The sequence below is a fragment of the Paralichthys olivaceus genome, chromosome 10 (genome assembly GCF_024713975.1).
Source record: "Paralichthys olivaceus isolate ysfri-2021 chromosome 10, ASM2471397v2, whole genome shotgun sequence".
Lineage (NCBI taxonomy): Eukaryota > Metazoa > Chordata > Actinopteri > Pleuronectiformes > Paralichthyidae > Paralichthys > Paralichthys olivaceus.
This window is the reverse complement of record NC_091102.1, coordinates 8,583,077-8,601,858: the sequence shown is the minus strand read 5'-3', so window position 1 is coordinate 8,601,858 and position 18,782 is coordinate 8,583,077. Positions and strand designations below refer to the sequence as shown.

General features: G+C 40.0%; 3 protein-coding genes across 5 annotated transcripts; 1 reads left to right on the top strand and 2 right to left on the bottom strand.

Moving 5' to 3' along the window:
* Positions 1 to 430: 430 nt before the first annotated feature.
* Positions 431 to 3,509, bottom strand: LOC138411951 (uncharacterized). The gene is made up of 4 exons (XM_069533744.1): positions 3,389 to 3,509; positions 2,427 to 2,446; positions 2,304 to 2,344; positions 431 to 1,906 (listed from the first exon to the last, which is right to left on the bottom strand). Exons 1-4 carry the CDS (start codon positions 3,406 to 3,408, stop codon positions 1,724 to 1,726), a joined length of 264 nt encoding a protein of 87 aa, XP_069389845.1. The 5' UTR covers positions 3,409 to 3,509; the 3' UTR covers positions 431 to 1,723.
* A 1,347-nt stretch (positions 3,510 to 4,856) lies between these two features.
* LOC109631399 (uncharacterized) lies at positions 4,857 to 8,780 on the top strand. Its single transcript, XM_069533742.1, has 6 exons — positions 4,857 to 4,988; positions 5,786 to 6,121; positions 6,206 to 6,244; positions 6,324 to 6,452; positions 6,545 to 6,576; positions 6,812 to 8,780. The coding sequence occupies exons 1-6, from the start codon at positions 4,913 to 4,915 to the stop codon at positions 7,049 to 7,051; spliced, it is 852 nt and encodes a 283-aa protein (XP_069389843.1). The 5' UTR covers positions 4,857 to 4,912; the 3' UTR covers positions 7,052 to 8,780.
* A 960-nt stretch (positions 8,781 to 9,740) lies between these two features.
* Positions 9,741 to 18,653, bottom strand: LOC109631396 (OX-2 membrane glycoprotein). 3 transcript variants are annotated; one of them, XM_020090124.2, is made up of 7 exons: positions 18,430 to 18,652; positions 17,779 to 17,894; positions 17,359 to 17,679; positions 16,329 to 16,658; positions 13,746 to 14,030; positions 13,153 to 13,254; positions 9,741 to 11,753 (listed from the first exon to the last, which is right to left on the bottom strand). In XM_020090124.2, the coding sequence occupies exons 2-7, from the start codon at positions 17,858 to 17,860 to the stop codon at positions 11,746 to 11,748; spliced, it is 1,128 nt and encodes a 375-aa protein (XP_019945683.2). In that variant the 5' UTR covers positions 17,861 to 17,894; positions 18,430 to 18,652; the 3' UTR covers positions 9,741 to 11,745. The 3 variants fall into 3 exon arrangements, with proteins under 3 accessions (XP_019945683.2, XP_069389841.1, XP_069389842.1); XM_069533740.1 differs by lacking the exon at positions 9,741 to 11,753 and adding an exon at positions 11,828 to 12,328 and having other exon boundaries at positions 18,430 to 18,653; XM_069533741.1 differs by lacking the exon at positions 9,741 to 11,753 and adding an exon at positions 12,265 to 12,383 and having other exon boundaries at positions 18,430 to 18,653.
* Between the last annotated feature and the right edge of the window lie 129 nt (positions 18,654 to 18,782).

Here is an 18,782-nt window from a genome sequence, read left to right as displayed (position 1 = left end):
CAGCCCATTGCCCTGTGTGTGTGTGTTATATTATATTATTATTATTATTAATAACTTTTAGCTGAACTCTTCAGCCGGACGTGTCAGACTACAGAACTACAGACTGTTGATGTTGCTGATGAAATACAGGAGCTGTAATTCGATGTTATAATAATTTGTACATTAACAGAGATTATCATCTTTTATCTTTTAAGATTCTTACTGCAGTAGTGATAAGTAAAGGATACTCGTTTAAACAACTACATCACAATAAGTGGAGTGTGGGAAGTATTCATATCTGTGTTACATTATGCAAATGCACGTATTATAATACATATCTATATATATATATAATACATCATTTCCTCTAGCAAAGAATCTTGCTTATGGTTTGACTGTAAGTCAAAGAGGTCACTGCTGTGAGATGTTTCAGATGTTTTCAGAAATGCAGATTATTAATAACAAACAAAATTGTAAACTTTTAATCAGTAAAATACAAAAATCAATAAAACCACAATGAAACAAAGACAAATTTCAGTAAGTTACAACTTAATATACCACTTTACTCAAACATATAAATTATCCAGTGAGATTCAAGCTGAGACTGTGTTTTCTGCACACACACATACAAAAAATAAATAAACAAAACATTTAGATCAACTCTTAGATAAGATGTATTACGTTTGAGTGACGTGCAATCATAGTAGTATTGGAAGTGCTGTGTACATTTTTATCAACACTACATTTTTGTCGCAATGAATAGTGATAAGGCGGCAGCAGCATGAACTGCACACATGATTTGTTTTCGCCAATTTATTGTGCAAACATTAGAAGTCTGAGCTTAACTGAAATTTTGCTTATTGGTGGAGTAAATGTTTGAGGCTGTGTAGATAAAAATCCAACCTTTATCTGCTCAGTAGTACTTAAAACAGCATGAACTCAATTTGGTTTTTCAGGTTCTGTGAACAGCAGCTTTTGGTCATCCTGTTTTCTTGGGATATACCTTATTTCTTATTATTGCTTCGGCCGAAGTCATCCTGTTCCCTCCCACAGTTTAGAGACAAGCAGACTGGGCTTAGGTTGATTGGAGACTCTAATTGACTGTATGTGACTTTTTGTCTCTTTATGTCCACCCTGCAACACACTCGCAACCTGATTGGCTCCGGTCCCCGCTGCAACACTTCCAGAATAAATGGTATTGTTAATGGACGGATGGATTTTTAATTCCACACCATTTCAGTTGTCTTTGACTTCTTACGCTTAGATTATGTGCTAATGTCACAAGGCTGCAGGAATTCTTGCCCTTAAATATCTTTTTCTAGGTGGTGTGCAGTAATTCTGAATATAACACACACACACACACACACACACACACACACACACACACACACACACACACACACACACACACACACACACACACATGTGCGCAGTACAGATTAATCCTTCGGCATCTTCAGGTCCTCGAGTCTGATGCTTCCCAATAATTGCTGTAAAGAGGCCAGACACATTTCTCTTCTTGAGAGAGAAACACCACAGGTGAATGTAGACGTCAGAATCCCTGAAGAGAAACATGTCAGGTCTTGATTTTTCCACGGCTGCTGTTATAAAAGTTTTTTGTTTTTTTCATTCTGTCACATTATCTTCATGGAAAATCAAGATTTCTTCTCAGTCAAACTGCAGACATGCATGTTTATGGTACCATCTGCCAGTCCTCTGGGAATGGTCCAAATGAACTTCATATTCACCCCATCAGCACATAATCATCTCTCAATGAGGGCTCAGACTCAGACTCAGACTCAGGTTCGGGTGCTGCTGGGACCTGAACTGTGGCGTAATCACAGTCGTCATCAGATACAGCTCTGGTTGTTCTTGATCCTTTGGCAGTGCTGTGGTCGATGGAGGCATACGTTACATCCTCGACCGGCTGTCAAGAGATAAAAAATGTGAATGCTCCCACGAGTTACCTCCAAAGCAGAGAGATCAGGAGTCACCTGTCAGGTCATGTGACTGCTCAAATGCATAAATAAATGAACAAACTACAACTAACCTACCTGAAATCTATCTTCCTGAACATATGCCAAAAATAGTTTTCTGATTTTTTTCATACAGCATATATAGCAACAGCATATTTGGTTAACTGCTATAACTTCCTGTGAATTGAAGAACCTAATATGCAAATCTGATGTGGTATGATCTATTTCTAGGTCATCATAAAAGCACAGAAGCTGGAGGACTGTGTCCTATGAAGAACTGCAGCTGAATAACTGTGAAGATTCATGCTCGATAAATGATTAACTCAACATTACTGTGGGCCCACGTACCTTATTATCTGTGTGGTTTCTATCATCTGGGGCAGACTCATCTGAAGGAGGAAATAAAAATGTATAAAAACAACAAATAGATTTATATAAATGACAACAATGCTTTCCTAAGTGTAGTTTTACCTTCTCTGCTCTTCTTTGTCCTGGAAGTAAAACAAAATGAAATTATAAGAATCGAATAAGGACACAGTTATCCAGACATTAATGTGTGGTACATTTATTTAAAAGACTGTAAATGTTAATTATTATTTAGCTGGTTTAGCTGGACTTTTATATCCTGAAATAGCAAAAACCTAAAATATCTTCTGCTTTTCAGTTGTGTAGCGTTTGACCGCAGCAGCATTTCCTTGACAGTTCAACAAATGACAGCGTGTGCTAGAACAGGAAACACTTTGCCTAAGTCTACAACCCACATTGATAAAAGAGCAACTGTTTATGTCATAGACTACAGGACGTTGTGGAAACTTGCATTCTTTAAGGTCAACATCTCCCAATACAAATACAGAATGTAGTGCACGGTTACTAAGTTAAAGGTCCAGTGTGTAAGATTTAGGTGAAAGGGAACTATTGGCAGAAATTCAAAGTAGAATAATCCTCAAGATGTTTTCACTAGTTCATTTCATCTACATTGTATGAATTGTAGTTTTCTTTACCCCAGAAAAGACCTTTTATATTGAAATACTTTATATTTACATGGAGGGGACCCTCTCTATGTTTTTACATTAGTCCAGACTGGACAAACTAAACACCTTTTGAGTTTTTATGACAACTGAAGCTACCAGAGGTTCTTTTTCATGTGGAGAGGGTGAGATGAGGGGTGTTCAGCTGCAACATGCAATTTCAACTGTAGATATAACACAATTCTACACACTGTCCCTCACCATTGTCTCACCACAGGGCCACAATGCACCAGCTTCATTTAACCAAGAACCAACAGCCTCTCTCATACTGTTGCCTTAAATTGTTCTTACCCACATTACTTTGGAATTTCTCCATCTGTGGAGCTCTAGAGGATAATTATCAGACAGTGAAATGTTGTGCGAGTGTAAGTGGTCTGTGTACCGTGTGTGAGGATAATGACTTACCCTGAGGTGCAGTTTCCCATGATGACTCCACGGACTCTAGACGCTCACAATGTATTTGCCAAGAGGTGCCTATGGCTGAAGGTATCTGTTAGCTTGGCACTGTAGCACACACTGATATCGCTGATCTCTGACTGAGAGCACACAGGCCACAGTAGAGAGAGAGAGAGAGAGAGAGAGAGAGAGAGAATGAGAGAGTTGAGACTGCTTTTTTTATTTCCTGTATACAAACACACACGTGCGCGTGCACACATGCTCGCACGCACATACACACACGAAAATGCATGCATTCATGTTGTAGGGGTAAGTCTCAGATACACAAATATATATTGAACATTTTTATTTTTAAATCAAATTTCAATTGTCATTTCCTTCCTCCTTTCTTTCATGTGTCAGTGGCAGAACTGTTAGTAGCAGGTATCTGAAGAAACGTGCATTGACGGAAGTTGTATTTGTGCAAATAGAAGCTCGAGTTCTCTCGTTGCTTTATACTCTCATTTGCGTAATTTTGCAAAATGAATTGAAATGCATCTTGAGGAGAGAAAATAAGGAAGTTACTCACTTCTTTTCACTTTCTGTGAAAGTCCAGTTTACTTCACAAACTGCATCTTTGTCAACAGTCAGAAATAGACGTCAATGGGTGCAGTGGTTGTCGTGATCAATTAGACACTTGTGATATGCACAGTGCAGTAAAATCAACCAGCTTTGGAGGTTTTAGAGGAGAAAAGCAGCTCAATACGAGGAGGATGTTGCAAGATTCTACATATGCAATCATTGCAGGCTCTTTATTAAACACTGGAGGGAGCTGTTGGAAAAGTCTGATTCACCAAGACTTCAGTCTACAGTAGAAAAGTGACTGACATTTATACATCTGAGTAACGGAAGTAACACAATCCCTCCACCTTGTTTTTACAGTGTCAGTGTACAGCAGCAATAATCAGCTGATGAAACACAAAATGATGCAGTGGATATGAATCGACTGTCACAAAACAAATGACTGCTGTATAGTTTTAGACTGAACATTACTGAACCAGGCCACAGCACAGCTTCATCGTCTCTTCACTGTTTTTAAGACTTTACCGATGGTAGAAATTCAACATATTCCATGTTATTTTGTCTAGAATAGATTTCAGTCAATATTTGTCACTTATTGGAAAAACAGGCATCAAAGGTCAAGGTCTTCATTTAACTTCCTGCTGGGCTCCATGGTTACCTGAGTCATTGTCAGTACAATGTGGTTGTATGTAAAATACTCTGACAGTAGAGATTAAAAGCTACATGTGTAGTCTCTGTTGTGAGATTATTTGTATATATAAATATATATAAATCTGGATTAACTACAGAATCACAGTTTTCACACATGTAGCTTGGAAACACGACATACTGAAACATGACACACTGAAATACCCACATGTACGATGGTCTTAGGGAAGATGCGTTGGTGCTCAGGAAGTGGTGAGTGAGCTAACGAGTGAACTGAGCCCCTGCAGTCGCTGCCGTCTTAAGTCATTCGTGAAGTTTCAGGTCATGAACATGGACAGACCCTCATACACTTATCTGATGATCTTGTACCTCTCTGTTTCCATCTATGGAAGACCTGAAGGTGAGTCTGAGGGAATATTTCAAATAGACTACAGCTATTAATTGGACAAAAGTGGAATGGTAGGGATTTCTGTGTAATCATTAAAGGTACGAGGTGTATATAGAATACCTGCTAGTTACCTGTACATACGTACGACAGAAAAGGACAAATAATTGGGTAACAACAGTATTTTTTCTCAGTATCTAAGTCATAATTACAAAATCCAACAACCTTAGCATGAGCGTTATATAACAGTTCTGGTACTGCAAGGAAATTATCAAACATATAATTATTTTAGTGTTAAAAAAATTCTATAATTGTGACCTAGTTTTTTTATTACATTGCTGCTGTAGGTAGGAATCCAAACAGAAATAGTTGGGACCATAAAATTGTGATGTAATTTTTGAAAAAATATATATTTAAACATATATCTTCTAAATATCTTTGTTTTTAAAATCAATTTGTAAAACATAAGCTATAAAAAACTTTCATCTAAGTTCCCTGTAAGTATATACAGGTTGTTGCTACATCTGTGACTTGAAAATCATGTATCTAAACAGTATTTACTATGTAATTTGGCAGCTGTATAATTTCATAAAAAGAAACGTGTTCAAGAGTAATATGAATGTATATATTGGGTTGTGCCGTGTGTGTACATATAAGGAACTTGACAACATAGATCACAGAATACATAAATAGAAATATCTCCACCCTCAAAGGAAACATTATTCCTGTTATCTGGAATAATATTTTTGGAAGTTATTCAGTTTCTTTCCAATTAAATAAATTTTCCTTTTTCTCATTTTGTTAAATTTCAGGCATGGTTCCTACATGTGAAGTTGGGCTGATGGTGCGGAGAGGCACGGTGCTGAGAAAAGCACCACGCGACCGGGTGACGATCAACTGTCCGGTCAAACACTGTGGCAGGTCAATGAACGTCATGTGGTGTAAAATACTAGACACAAACGTCTGTGAACAGATTAAAATCACAAGTAATGTAATAATAAGTCAGACAGGAGACAGAGGGAGAAACAAACTGGTCTCGAGTTTAACTTTCAAAAGAATTTCTGCGAAAGATGGCGGCCAGTACAGATGTCATTTAAAAGAAAATGGATATCACGAAATCAGTCACACCATCAACATCTCAGTTTCAGGTATTGGTACATTTTTTTCCTTCATTGTCACAACATACATGTAATATGTCATAAGTATTCATTCTATTCCATCGCTCTGATCAGGCACACATCAGAAGGCTGCGCAAACTCACACTGCCGCAAGTAAGAAACTTTATTTATCAGTTATTCTAAATACATTTGAATCAAAACAGACTTATTGATCTGGCTCTTTTTTTTGTAGAACAGTCACTGACCGCTCCTGGTGTTGAGACTGAGTCCTGGCTGCCTTACCTCTTAATCTGTGCCAGCATCGCTCTTCTGGTTTTCACATTATCGGCAATAACCCTCCTGAGTTCTTACTGCTGGAAACGTAAGAACATTAACACTTGTTAACATTTTGGATCAGACTGTAAGAAGATTGGATTTTACAACATAAACAATTTGTGATTTGTCTCTTCGCAGAAATTCTGACCCAGAAGTCAACAAAGGCAAAGGTAACATTTATTGGTGCTGCTAATTTAAAGGAGAACATGTTCTGTTCTCGTATATAGATGGATGGATGGATGGATGGATGGATGGATGGATGGATGGATGGATGGATGGATGGATGGATGGATGGATGGATGGATGGATGGATGGATGGGTGGATGGATGATAGATAGATAATAGTCTAATTGAGTCAATCTGGAGCATTTCATTGTCTCAACTAATCTTGATCTGGTGTCACAGCAAATGTCCACTCGTATGATGCCTGACCTGCCCAAGTGGAGCACTCCTTCCACTCCCGTCATGTTTGGTCTGAATAACTTCCACTCTCCAGGGACACCACCGACCGTCATCACCAGTGGGAACCAGCCTTTAGGCATGTACACCACCATCGACCATACACAGGCAGGGAGACCTGTCAGAAACCAGCATGCTGCCTCTGAAGGAAAAAAAACGGAGTATGCTGGCGTCAAAGTTTCCTAGATGTTTTTTTAAATGTATTATAGACATGAATGGAAACATGTTCACACAAGTGTACAGCATGATGTGGTGGAACAGGCAGAGGTTACACGATCACTGCCGAGGAGGTGCATGGAGGAGGCTTGTGGTCGTGCAGATGCTACAACAAAGTAGAAGCTGGATTTTATTTGCTCTCTCATCCCCACATTTGTTCCAGCTGATGCTGCTTCTTATTATTAGCATCTTCTTATGTGATTTTTTTTCCTCATTCATTTCATTTACAGGACCTTAAGAGTTTTTCTTTTTTTACTTGTCAGCCAAAGCTTTGTTCAGCAGTTTGTATTAAAAAACAATTACTCAGCATTTGAATATGATCCCTCGGGCTGATCTGTGACAAGTGCAAGTACTTTGTTTTTTTCAAGGCAGCAGATGTGATGTCTTTAAGATTTATTTTTGCATTCCTTTATTCCTCCGTTTCACTGGAGATCAAAATATGTTTGAGAAACAACAATCTGGTCTGTGAAATGATAAAAAGAAATCAGATAATGAGAAAACATATTTAAGAGTCCAGCATCATCATCATCATCATCAGCATCCATCTCACAGAAGACGATTCACCAACTTTTGCGTAGTCCTGCTAAAAGACAAACAAATAGCTCCTTGGTGGATTCCAGAAAACAAAGAGAGGGAAGGAACGATGAGGAATTTCCCAAACCAACTTAAGACAATATGTCACAGTTGACTACTGGTTCCCATGTGAGCCCTTGAAACAAATCTAGACCTGCAACCCCTCATTAGAAATGATGCTCAGTGGATTCTGTCTCTCAGGAAGAGGTAAAGCTTTTCATTCTTCCTGATACATTGTGAGGAAGCTCACTCCCTCACCAGTCAGGTCAGCTCTCTGTTTATTCATTGTGAATATTTGGTTCCTGTTGAGAACATTTGTTTCCCTGTTTGTGTTGTCAACTAAATTAGGATCCACTTTGCTGTTAATGTATTTGTTGAAATTAATATATCCATATTCCTGGTTGAGGCTGGTGCACATGAATGCCACATCTCCACCAGGTGGTTTCAATGTGGACTAAACCATGTAGGAATGGGGGGAGGGAGCTATTGGTTTTCTTTTGTATTTTCTTCTTCTTCTCCTAGCCTTCAGTCATATTAACTCTAGTCTTAATACATAGTTGTAAAGTTATTGTACTCTTTACTGTATTAAGTTAAAGCAATTTATAATTATTCTTGTTTGCTTAAATTGTTTTCATTTGACCTTTTCTCTTTAGGGGTTGGTTTTACCCAAACTTATTTAAAGCTATTGTTTGAAGCATGTGGCCCTTTTTGTCTGTGGGCTGGGAACTCTCCTGTCTGTCTGTGAGTTTGTGTGTATCGGTGCCGTGTATCTTTTTTTATCTTGTGAGGAAGTGAGATGAGAACTCTGAACCACGTTCCTGGATTTCTGGTCTCATTGTTGCTCCTCCATTCTCCCAGACTAACTGCTCACACCCAGAGTTTCAAGGGTTGATGTTAGGGTCAATCCCTAACATACATTAAATCTCCTGACCACATGTTGGTGTTTTTATATTGATATTAATATTGTTTTTATCAAACACATTATTTGTATCATTTCTGCATCCTACATTGTTTTTCCTGATTTTTTAAATTGTCAACATCATTGAGGTAGAGGCTTTAAAATAAGTCCAGTGGATTTTCTGTATGTTTTTTGTATAAAATAAATAAAAAAACTTTATTATCACAATTATTGTTCCAAGAAAGCTTTTACATCCTCACAAACATACACACACACCTCTCTCATTCTCTGTTTCTCTCTCTCACACACACACGAGCCTGATACGATCGAGCTCGGGGTCAGTCACAGCGTGTGGACTCAGTCCGCAGCATTGAATGAGCTGTTCAGAAAAGCAGAACGCTTGTGGTCTTGGATTCATGTTTGGGACTGCCATGACATGACCAAGTTCCAAAAAATCAAAGAAAATAAAAGAGGCAGTTATTAATTTTACATTTTTTTAATTTATATTAAAATGTTTCTATCTTTTATTTTCATCCAGTATTTTTTTAAAGGGCACTTCAGAGGATCAGAGTGGCTCATCTGCAGCTCTCAAGTAACAGGAGAAGTTGATTCAATTTATTACCCTTTTTTCACAGGTTACTGTAAGCTCTTCACTTCACCACAGCCTGACCTGCACACTCATACTCCACAAACCTACATGAAAAAATATGTCACGTACCTGACACTGCATGTGCATTTTCTAAAAACACACATCGCGCACACATGCTGCAGAAATATGTGTCAACTGCATGGTGCACCACAAAGGCACCAAGTCAACAATCGCTTTCACTTCGTTATATTAAGCCCACTCTGCTGTTTCTTCTAGCTGTTTTATGATATGTATTTATCTTACACATACATACCTCTTTACTTTACTTAAACTGTACTGACAAATATTCTGTGTCATCTCAGAGCTTTTGAACACATAAGAACACAGCAGTAAGTGTGAGCACAGCATGTGTGTGTGTGTGTGCTCTGCATGGTCCACCATAACCCGCTTGGCAGAGGATGAAAAGGGCCTTATAAAATGAGCATCTGGCCGGCAGGTGTGGACAAGGCACAGAAGACTTTTATGTTTTTTAAAAGCTGAGCCAAACTAGCAGAGAAGTTGGCAGGATGTTAAAAATGATAAAAGATTCAGAAACTTGATAGGTTTTAAGTTTTATTATTCTGTTTGTTGCATTTATTATATCAAGTTTAAATAGTTGGTCGTAACTAGTACTCTCTTTTTGCTCTGTACAGGACTGGACTCATAATCAGTATAATGTAGCTCCACACGACTGATAATCATGTTATTACTGAAAAATCATATGACTGAATTACAGTCTATAATAGTCTGAAAACCTGTATGTAATTCTTCTGTCGATACATAACTGACAGATTTGTATCTATTTTACATGCAACAATACATTTTGAAAAGCATGTACAGTACAAATACGCATTTTATATATCCACAAAGCATATTTACAGTATACTTGAGGTGCTTGAAGCCGGCTTTTAGGGTTTTGTTCAAGTATATTTAGAGGAGTCGTGGAGTTTCTCTTTAACGTGTTCAACCTGCAGCACTTAAGTAATTTCTAAAACCACAAGGCCGCTCACTCTCTACACCCCTTCACAGCCTAACCTGAGGTCACCCACAGGAACTCGTTGGACTCTTTCGATGTAGACAGACACGCATTCTTTTAGAGGCACCAGAAAAGGTTTCAGCATTTCTTCTTCAGGGAATTTATTCAAGCTATTTGTTCATGGAATTTAACCTCTACACTCCCTCTCTCTCACTCACACACACACACAGATGCACCCTCACACAACATGTAGAAAAGTTTTCTGTTGATACGCAAACAAATTAGCGTGCAGCCTTTTTAGTTTATCTGATGGCATCTACCCATGACCCCTCCCAGCTTTCACAAAACACAAAAGTGAAGGAGATCATCGACTGAGGTACAAGAAGAGGAAAAATCAATCCCTTAGCTGTGTTATTCTACATTTATATATTTAATATTTTTCCTACAGTCAAAAATCCTATGAAAATATAAAAAAAAACACAAGTCAATCTCTACAATGGATGACGTTTCCACCTCCTCCCATTATCCAGAAATCAAGCCAAAAAATTCAAACAAAAAAACACAAATACTGCCGGAGTCTGCACAGACACAATTGGAGGATTGAGCCGAAGTATAAGGGGGACAGCGATGGACACGCTTAACCCATATACTGAGTCACTTGAACATACATCAGTGTGATAAGAACTAACTAAAAAGGAAGAAACCATCTCTGAAAAATGTTATTTGATGTGTACTTTGGCCCATGTCCCATCTACTAACATGGAGGAGGTTGGATTTATGACCAACACTGCAGACAGGGTTAGGGAGCTCTCATGTCGTCCATCTTTCTACACAGTCTATAGTCTGGTGAAGGAAGTGAAACTAACTGAGACACATCTTTAAAAGTAGGGCATACAGAAATATATATATAGATTCAGCATAACAAAAAGATAAATACCAAGATAAATATTTTCATTCTGTAGTTTAAGCTAATTGTACACAAACAGTCGTGGGATAAATCGTGGAATTTGTTGGGATTAACAGTCATTTTGTGAGCCAGTGAAAATGTAAAGAAGCAGAATGGTGTTTATGGGATCAACTTAAAACTAAACTACATTTCCCACGTTCATGCCACTGGTGCATCATGTGGCTCTTTGATCTGTTTTTGATCTTTTTGAATAGGATTTGTTTGAATAAGAAAAATATAAAATGTCACCACACATGTTTCTTTTAACATCATTTAAACACCAGTGACAAACAGAGGAAAGTGTTTTAAGGAAAAGAAACCTGCTGTCAAAGAGAAGTTCCTGTACTTTAATTGACCATACAGCGACTCATCCATTACAGAGAATAAATATGACCCAGTCCACAGACTTCAAGTGAACACAGCCTGGAGATTTTGTGAGAGTCAGATGCAGAGGAGCAGAGTTGAACGTCCAACGGTCGGAGCTCATGTGTAGGATTGTGTTGGACACAGCCACAGAGGTGTGTCAGACCATCTTCAATTTGTACCAAGGTGATGATGATGATGATGAGGAGGAGGATGTCTGGAATCACTTCTGCAACGTTCGATCTGAGAAGCACTGCCTCTGCTGTTCAGACTCGGAAAATTAATCAGCTGAAACGAAACGCGTGAAAAGAGCAGTAGGAGTAATGACACAAAATGGAAGAAACATTTCAAGGCACCCAAAGTTCTTTCTATGGTTTATTAAAGGAAAATCGAATTTCATATCTGGCGTACTACCAAAGAAAACAATCGAAACAAATCAATAAAAATCCCTCTTCATATCTGTTCATCTTTGAAGTGCTGCTTATAAAGAAAAATGATGAGACATCACATCAGCATATCTAAAATCAAGGATTTTTCTGTCCAAACCCAATTCAGTTTGTGTCACCTTGTCCCTGACACACATGGTTATACATGTTTTCTTTGATTACTGACATGTACAGTGTAAAAACTGAGGTATTTTGACCCAGCCAACATGACCCCAACCCAAATATCCTTCAAAAATGTCTCTCCGATGAGTCCCGACAGGCTGGGGTTGGGTATCCTAGATTTTCATTCACATATTGATTTGAAAGAAGTGTATGATGTGAAACATGGACAGTTTTTTTTATAACTTTCAGTTAGACGTGGCTGTGGCAGTGGGAGCAGCTTCCAGCTGCAGACCTTGTGTATAAGGACCCCGGGGTCTGTGAGCCAATTGGAGGACAGGAAAGTATGAAGAGCATCAGTTCTTCTCTGCCACTAAACCATAAAAGCAAATACCCTTAATTTCATGGTTTATTTAACTTTCACATAACTTTCCCTGTGCGTGCCAGACTTCATCCCTCCAGATTGTGTTTCAGTCGTCTGCTCAGCTGAGGCACCGTTATCTTTATTTTCTCTGTACACAGACAGAGCAGCGACTGACTGTGAGAAAAGTGCAGATTGAGTGCAGGTAGACGTCGCTGTCATGTTCTGAAAGGCAACTGCAAAGTCCAATCATATTCTTGTGGGTTCCTCACTGACCTTCGTTTCAACCCACACATGCAGCCATATGATCCAAAACACAACAAAAACATGATTGGTGTAACTTTAAGAAACAGGATGCCCCTTAGGCCCTCTGAGTTTTTACCTTCTGGCTTTTGATATCACAACCAGTGATTAAAGCTTGTGATGCTACTCAACCCAATGGGCCATTGTTCCGTTTTTATTGTTTCAGTTGCATCATTGCAGTTTGTCAAAAGCTAGAATAGCGATCGAGTCCTAAATATTGCATTTCATCGATTTTCTAATAATTTCTTGTTCAAGCCAGGAAAGAATGAAGAAAGGCACAGTATTACTCCTCTAGAGTTTACTGCACCATACCGCTGCACATTCTTGGAAACATTGCCACCCCAAAAATAAACATAGACTGCTGTTTCATTAAATCTAAAGAAAATAATCGATATATTTGAGAATAAGAACAATTTTCTTTAGACTATTCTGTGCAAACCTTGACACAAAGCAATCATTTGTCATTATACACACTCACCTTCTTTGTGCAGGAAACACTTCCAAAGGCAGAAGCACAGGGACATGACCAACAGAGCTGCTACTGTGGTGACTGAGATCAGGATGGTGAGAGCTGTTCCAACTGGAGGAAGAGAAAGAAAGTAAAATAAGGCATGATGGAGTTAAGATTGAGGTTTTAAGGTGCTCGATAAAATTGATGTGTTCATGTTCTTTCAAGTCAGAATGTGCACAACACATGAATGCTGTAAACAACACTTGTTGTGTTTATGCGTGGAAGAATAGAATAGTGCTTTGCGCTCGGCTTTATCAGCCAAGCAAAAGTACAGAGACACTATATATAGTTGTAGTTGTCTCCTGACCTCTCCCCCGATGGCACCCCCCGTTTCCTGTCAGTTTGTGCAGCTAAATTTTCAGACTTTCAATTTGTCGTTCTGACTCGACTGAATTTTCTGAGTCAAGAACAGAACTGTGTTTTTGAGTTTTCTTAGTGGTATTCTGGTTAACTAGTGGTCTTTACTTGAGGAAATCATGATGTGTAGAGTTAAGTTAAGTTCACCCCCAGACAAAAGAAGATGCAGTTCCACAAGTGAAGCTTTACCGCCGCCAACTCACTTTTAGTGTTCATGGAAACAGCGATCGGGGATTCCAGGCCTTTGTGGTGCACCAGGCACTTGACAGACACGTCTTTCAGCAGCCCTGACTTCACAGTCAACGTACTGATGATCAGAGTGGTCCCATCAGCCTGCGGAAGCTGTGTGGTCACAGGGGGGCCCATGGTGCGGTTATCTCGCTCCACGTTCCACACGATCTCTGCCGGGGGACGTGACACGCAGGTGCAGTTGGCCTCGATCACTCCTGGAGAGGTGGTCTTGTAGCTCACCTGGGGTTTGGGCAGCACTGTGGGACATGTAGAGGAAAAGTTTTAATATGTGGTCAGGGGTGGACATATTTGTTTAATTTACAAATTCAGATTGTAGTACGGTTTGTGTTTGAGTATTTGGAAAGTGTCTTTGGGCAAATTGCTAAGATGATACCTGGGAAAGACCTTGAAGCCTCTGGATCAGTTACGGTATGTGAGTTCCCGCACACTTAAGATCCATAAGTAAATCTGAGGCTGTTTTCAATTTTCTGTTCTCTGGGGTAAGCGAGGAATGTGATACACTGAAACCGAGAACATTGTTGTTGGCAAGAACACATGCAGCCACATATATTTGGCCCTCATAGTTTCATCTTCTTCTTCTCAAAGTTTCTAAGCAATGAACTTCGTCTGCCATCACTCTGCAGCAGTGTCAAATTTGGGGTTGGTTGAATGAACAACAGGAAGAAACTCTGATAACAATCCAAACCACAGTGCCCAGTGAAGGAGATAAGAGTTACAGCGCTGAGTTACATTCCACAGAACAGAAGCTTTTCTTTATTCTAACATTGGATTTATAATATTCTGTGCTGGTGTTATAATATATAAAATGTATAAATGTACAAATGTTAGGGTTTTTTATTCTACTTTACAACTCTTAAATTCACAAAGGAATAAAACAAATATTTCTATCAGAGGACCAGTGTGATGGATTTAGTGGCATCTAGTGGTGAGGTTGAAGATTGTAACCACCTTAATAAATCTTTACATAATTCAAATATAATTTTATGACCTTCTCAAAAGATTAACATTGTTTCCTTGGACATGTCTAGTGCAAGTAGACAGATTTAAAACTGCATCTCATAGACTTACACACACACACACACACACACACACAATCTGGGGTCACACAGTCACCTGTCTCGGTGAATAACAAGAATAATGTGTGTGTGTGTATGTGTGTTTATGTGTGTGTGGGAGGGAGGGAGGGAGGGAGGGAGAGAGGAAGAGAGGGAGGGAGGGGATCACATCATCCAGAGTGGGATGAGGGTGGAAGAGCAATGAGCTGCAAGAAGAAAAAAACATTAATGCTAATGGAGCCTCGCTATTAGAAACACCTACTGTAGGCTACTGTACAGTTCACATCTCAAACAAAAGCTCATCTGTCTGTTGAGATAACTGAGAGAGAATGGGAGCGGGAGAGAAAAAGTGGGAACGCGAGAGAGCAGAAAGAGAGCGAGACAACGCACAGAGGGAATCAGTGTCTGCTCCAACACTGTCACAGTCATGCATCAGGAGCTCGCTCCCTGCCTCCATCATTCTTTTTCCAATGGCCCATTCTTCACGTGGACACACACACCGCTCTGTGTTTGTGTTAACAAATCACCCGACAGCTCAGCTTTGCTGCTGTATCATGAAAGTATTCAGCGGCTATCATCAGGAAGGAAAGATCAACATTCCTGTCTAAATCCGAGGGGTTACGTCTCCTCGCATGTTATTTCTTCCACAGGAGCTGGTCTATAGGTGGCAGCTGCATCTACTGCAGGAGACTGGCTGCTACCAAGCATCTGAAAAACTATAAAAGAAAAACTATTCCCTCTGCCAACGTTTTCATTGTTGTTTGAGAGTTTGTCTGACTTTTAGCCGATTCACGCAAAAAAACTACAAAACTGATTTTCTTGAAACTTGGAGGAGATGTGGGGAATGGGCCAAAGAAGAACCAATTAAACATGTAGCAGATTTGATCAAGGGTTGGATCTAGATTTCCCCTCTTTCTGTATTGTTAAAAGATGATGGCACTCTGTAGAGGATATCGCACACCATCACTTCCCTAAATGTGCCTGATTTTTTTTCATCAAGGAATTATTCCCTGGTGGGTCAGGGACAGAAATTAGTTGCAGACATGTATGTTTCCCGACAAAGGGATGGTTTGTGATTACTTTGAATAGTGAGTAAGATGTTGGAAATCAAAACTGTTGTTCCAAATATTCATATTAACTCTGGAGATATGAAACTGGCATCAATCTTCTTCTCTGACTGAAAGAACAAGGAAAAGATAATTTCCTAAATAAGCTTCTGTTATTGGAAGCTTTTTGAGTTTGAGCAGGAGGAATGATGATAACTAACTGCACTTATATAACATACACATGAGCATCAAAACTTGCATTCCGACAGTATTGAAAAAGTCTAAACATGGTGCATGGCTCTACACCCGGTATATTGTGCTTAACCTGCTCCACAATGGCAGCTCCAGTTTTGCACAACCACTATATTTCCAAATGCATCTTATCATATATGAAATTATTATTGATTGCTGTCTGGGGAAAACCTATGTTTACCATAGGTGGAGAGGCAAACTGTGGAGCTCTTTGGTTTGTCAGGATCTGTGTTGTACAGGCAGGTGTAGCAGCCCTCGTCTTGGATGGTGACGGGCTGGATGGTGAGCTGGCTGTCGGACAGGGAGGCACTGAGCCAGACCCTCCCCTGGTACGATGGCTCAATCATGGGGTCACTGCGCTTCGCAAAAGAGGCCACGTCTGCGGACTCTCCTTGTGCGGGGGTGTATCTCCACGAGATCTGCTGCACCTTCTCGGGCAAACCGTAAGAGCAGGAGAGAGACGCTTTCTTGCCATTCACCGCCGTCTTGTTGCTGTCAGCGGTGACATGTGCTGGGAGTGAAACAAAGGGCCACAGTCCAGTGACAGAGTGAGGGATGGGGGAGGAAACAGGGAGACAGAGGGTGAAGAACAGAACATGGTTAATATCCACAACTATGAGGCACCCAAACATAAACCAGTCAGTGGAATCTGCAGCAGCTGTTCCTGGTTAGTGAGACCTCCCTCTCCCTGGGCTCCAGCTCTTTATTAACATGACTGGCTGAGCCTCCACAGACTCATCAACTTGTGTTCAGAGGTTAGGAGTGGTTAAGGACATGTGTATGCACATATTTTCTCAGTAAATCCCCACAGCAGATTGATATTTGTCTTGTAGGGAGGAGTAAATATCCCTGGAGTCTGTTGCTTTTTGTTTAGTTTTGATGGGGAGAGGGGCAAGAGGCGGGCATCCAAGAGTTCATCCAGCATTAAAAGGTGAATTGAATTCACTAATTTTATTATTGTCAAGTAAGAATCTATTCGGCTGTGTTATTTCTCACTAATGGCTCCTAGCTTTCTCTAACGAATCTCTTAAACTCAAAAAAACTGATGAAAAATATTAATTCTGGATCAAACAGACAACAGGACATCTCATCAATCATAGGCTGAAAACCCATCTTCTTGAATACATATATTAGGATTATATAAGCATTAACATATGGATGTTTGCCAAAACTGCATTTAAATCATAAAAATTAAAGTCATCGTTACTTACAGGTGACCGTGAGGCAGGTCTGACCCTGCTTTGAACCCGAGGGATGCATGTCAAAGATGCAGGTGTAGCAGCCTTCGTCTCGGAAGCCCACCCTGCGGATGGTGATGGCCGAGGTGTCCTTTGGGGAGGAGGCGAGCTCCACGTGCTGCTGTCCACTCACGCTGTCTCTGTGTCCGGGCTGGTAGCTCAGCAGGGTCTGGTTCTGGACGTCCAGCCAACGCACCTGCCTCAGGGATTCACCTCGCTCCCTCGAGACACTGCAGGTCAGAGTGAAGGGCTTCTCCACCGGAGCCTCCAGACGCTCTGGTGCTGTGACCCTGCCTGATACATCCACCCTAAGGTCAATTACATACTGTACATAAAACAATACTCCAGTTTAAATGTGTCGGTCTTGATTTGACATTTTTCTCATCCACTCACCCTGCAGTCGTCCCAGCAGCAGCAGGAGTAAACACACCTGCAGACCTCTCCTACAGGAAGCCTGGATCACCATCGTCTTCATTGCTCATTAAACAGGGAGATGGAAGAGTGGTGCTCTGATGTGGAGAAGCAGTTTTCATTCATCAGCCCAACTCAAACTCTCCTATAGTTTCTACACCTGTTGATCCAGCAGTGATACTGAGAGGCTGAGCTAAGCTACATTCTCATTTTCCCTTCACCCAGAGTCAGATCGTCTCCTGTCTTCAATCAGATGCTTCAAACATGTTTATATATAGTAAAGCATCCAGAAAACTATTAAGTGCAAACATATTGTCCTGAAGTTATACAACGGAGATTTTCAGATTAGACAGATGTGATCAATATGATACACGAGCTTATTAAACACATCTGCCAGATCACAGACTTAATGCACCACAACGTGAATTCAAGTCTAACACAACAACTGGCACTGCATTTATAGATTAAAATAAAATACATCTTGTTAAAGCCAATTACTCACTAAAGATCAACAGAAACTACATCAAAGTTAAATATTTTGATGAAATGAGAAAAATGGAATCATCTCTTATATTCTGTATATTCTATATTCTTCCTCGTCTGATAATAAACTAATAATAAAGAGACACTCACCTCTACTTGTGTCCTGGGACAAAAGTTAAAATCCAGCAGCTGGAGATGTTCTACTTCTGCCACATCCTGTCCATCCCTACGACCCAGCAGTCTCCTGAAACATCACTCCAGAACAAGCTCAAACTATTTTTACTCATGCGTGTGTTTTCTATTCTGCCAACCAGCAGCACAATGAACACCAGCCGGCGGCAGCTCCACACTTCTCCCCACTGGATGTGGAGCAGCTCTGAATAAAAACAGAGCCACGGGTCATGTTTGAGGCTCACAGCGCCTTCTTTTGTCACTCAATGCACATTACATTGTGGGATCAATGGAGATATATCAGTGTATTAACTCAAAATAGAATAGAACAG

Bases quoted from the DNA above. Each gene is read 5' to 3' on its own strand.
- LOC138411951 (XM_069533744.1), bottom strand. From the start codon at position 3,408: ATGGGAAACTGCACCTCAGG. The intron at 2,447-3,388 runs GTAAGTCATTAT...TTTTACTTCCAG, and splicing joins ATGGGAAACTGCACCTCAGG to GACAAAGAAGAGCAGAGAAG. The intron at 1,907-2,303 runs GTACGTGGGCCC...ATCTCTTGACAG, and splicing joins GAAACCACACAGATAATAAG to CCGGTCGAGGATGTAACGTA.
- LOC109631399 (XM_069533742.1), top strand. From the start codon at position 4,913: ATGAACATGGACAGACCCTCATACACTTATCTGATGATCTTGTACCTC. The intron at 6,245-6,323 runs GTAAGAAACTTT...TTTTTTTTGTAG, and splicing joins GCAAACTCACACTGCCGCAA to AACAGTCACTGACCGCTCCT. The intron at 6,577-6,811 runs GTAACATTTATT...CTGGTGTCACAG, and splicing joins AGAAGTCAACAAAGGCAAAG to CAAATGTCCACTCGTATGAT.
- LOC109631396 (XM_069533740.1), bottom strand. From the start codon at position 17,860: ATGAAGACGATGGTGATCCAGGCTTCCTGTAGGAGAGGTCTGCAGGTG. The intron at 13,255-13,745 runs GTGAGTTGGCGG...CTCTTCCTCCAG, and splicing joins TGTTTCCATGAACACTAAAA to TTGGAACAGCTCTCACCATC. The intron at 12,329-13,152 runs GTGAGTGTGTAT...ATTGGCTCACAG, and splicing joins GTGTTTCCTGCACAAAGAAG to ACCCCGGGGTCCTTATACAC.